Source organism: Penaeus vannamei, chromosome 3 (assembly GCF_042767895.1).
Source record: "Penaeus vannamei isolate JL-2024 chromosome 3, ASM4276789v1, whole genome shotgun sequence".
Lineage (NCBI taxonomy): Eukaryota > Metazoa > Arthropoda > Malacostraca > Decapoda > Penaeidae > Penaeus > Penaeus vannamei.
In genome coordinates this window covers 17,149,490-17,151,989 of record NC_091551.1, presented here as the reverse complement: position 1 = coordinate 17,151,989, position 2,500 = coordinate 17,149,490, and the positions used below count along the sequence as shown (strand labels likewise).

Below are 2,500 nucleotides of genomic sequence, written 5' to 3'. Positions count from 1 at the left end.
TTATTATTATTATTGTTATTATTAATTCAGAGTTGTAGAGCTTTGGTTACACTAACGTTGTACAATATAGCAAAGTATGAAAATCAATCTGACTGAATTCGTGTCCTGTTCACCGACTTTGTTCATAAATTCTGGTATAATCAAATGGATTTTATATATAAACATTTCAGAAGAGGAGATTTTAGTTGAACTATTATAAAATTCAGAAAACTGGCATATTTATAGATTCTGTATTTTCAGGAACATCTTGACAAGGACCAAGTTGAACACTGGTTTCTGTCATATATTGATTTACTTCAGCGATTCCAGCTTTGGAATATTGCCAATCAAGTCATCCAACTGGCAGGTATTTAAATATACATTTTTCTTTGTTCTTTGATGAAATAACAATGAATGTCCACTAACCATTTGTACTATGTTAAATGATCAATACCTTGTAGTATTCCCATTCACAAGTGCAATATTGGGCTGAAATATTTTCAGTCTAAAATAAAAATTATCTGAAGATTTGGTAATTAATTTGTTAGTTCAATCCAGAGTTGCTGCTTTTGCCGGCCATAGAAAAAATGTTATAAGTGCAGGCAACTGTACATTCCAACACTGAGCTAAATTCATTGAGAATTAAAAAAAAAAAAAAAAAAAAAAAAAAACAGCATTGAATGATCTTGAAGTAATTCTAACTGTCAACCTAAATACATATTCTTAGTCACATATACACTGAGACATGAATGAGAAATAGAGATCTAAAATTTATATATTTCAATTTGCCTTGCAGAATACACAGGTTTGCCAGTTGTTCAGCAGCAGAACCAGCAGTCCACAACCATTGCCCTTCAGTGTGGGCAGTGTGGGTCCATTGTATCAAGGAACAGTCTTTTCTGCAGGAAGGTTAGTAGGTGTTGATGGCTAGGTGTTAATGTGGATTTAGGTGTGGTCAGAGGAAATTGATTTTGATCTTGTTGAAAAGTTGATGCTAAAGGGAGTAGGTATAGATTCATTTGACTTTAATTTAGTTTAGATTTAGTTGACAGAACTAATTTAAAATGTATTTACTTGATTTAAGATTAGTTTTAGTGGGAAGATATTGATTTTGATTTTATTGATATAGAGTTCATCCAAGCTATTGTGAGTTAGTTTAGGTTTAATTAATTTAGATCAAGTTAAAGGTAGTTGGAGGTAGATATAGCTGGATTTAATTGAAGTTACAGTGAGTTAGTTTTAATTGAAATCACTTAGGATTGGCTGTTTTCAATTTTGTTTAGTTGGTTATTTCAGTTCTGTAAAATACTTATTTATCACTGTAGGGTATGTTACAGTTTAGGACTCTTGGAATGAGTTGATAATTTTGACTTTTTATCATATAGGGGTAATTTTGATAAATAATGAAAAAGATAGTGAAAATACCATGTTTAATTGTGAATGCATCATTATCATGATAATGATGCATTTTCATAAAGCTGTATGTATAATGACTAATAAAAAGCTGGTATAATTTAATTTAATTCTTTCAAGGATCTAACCTTCTTTTGAATTCTCGACAGTGTGGTTGTCCAACATCAGCCTGTGCAGTATGCCATGGTATGGTGAGAGGACTGTTTGTATGGTGCCAGGGATGCTCCCATGGGGGCCATCTGAACCACATGATGAAGTGGGTGGCCAACAATAAGTCATGTCCTGCAGGATGTGGCCATCTGTGCGAGTACGCTTGAGTACATACTTAATTGTGAATTTTAGATTCTCCATATCTTTTATGTTGAAACTTATTTCAGAATCTGAAGTATATATATTTATTTTTTATTTTTTCATGTTGTGAGAATACAGTGGGCATTAACATTCAGTTGCACTGAAAGTTTTAAGAAATTACCTAAGAAATTGTTATATTGGAGTGAAATGTTTATGATTTGCAAAGTTACCATTTCCCTTTCCTTGTTACAGGAGATTTATTGAGTTCCTATGTATTGTATTGTACTGTATATATATCTGTATATATTTGATAGAAGTACATTTTGAAAACCATTTTATATTAAAATTATATGTATATAAATTATGTGTTTTATTACTTCAAGTAGCAGTCAACCATCAATGCAATATATGTCCCTTATGATGCTGGGGATATGGCAGTATGGGATAGTCCATGCCCAGCTCCAGTCCAAAGGTTTAGGTCAGATGCTAAAGAGATTTCTGTATATGAAAGTGTTGGGTTCGACTCTGGTTTTAGGGCATGGAAATGACAATAATTTTATAACCCATTAAGATACTATTTCACTGCTTAGTGGTTAAGCTTGGCCATAATTTTCTCACAAGGCTCATGACTTGAAGATAAGATATAAAAGGGCTCTATCCTTATGATCTCATGTTTAATATCATAGAAAGTGCAGGAAATCTGTAATGGTTTCTTCTGAGTAAAAATATTTTTTTATTCATAAATGATTTTCACCACATCATCTATAGCAGTAGTAATGTACAAGATTTTTGGGGGGAAGCATGTCCTGTACACTAT

The 2,500-nt window shown here is 32.2% G+C and overlaps 1 protein-coding gene across 2 annotated transcripts in view; it reads left to right on the top strand.

Moving 5' to 3' along the window:
* The window catches only part of Wdr24 (WD repeat domain 24), a 27,593-nt gene extending 25,549 nt beyond the window's left edge, over positions 1-2,044 (top strand). For both annotated transcript variants that reach the window (XM_027367266.2, XM_070141562.1), the window contains exons 15-17: positions 241-346; positions 776-888; positions 1,542-2,044. In XM_027367266.2, coding sequence (XP_027223067.1) covers positions 241-346; positions 776-888; positions 1,542-1,709 — 387 coding nt within the window. In that variant the 3' untranslated portion in view covers positions 1,710-2,044. The remainder of the gene's footprint in view (positions 1-240; positions 347-775; positions 889-1,541) is intronic.
* Positions 2,045-2,500: the final 456 nt, after the last annotated feature.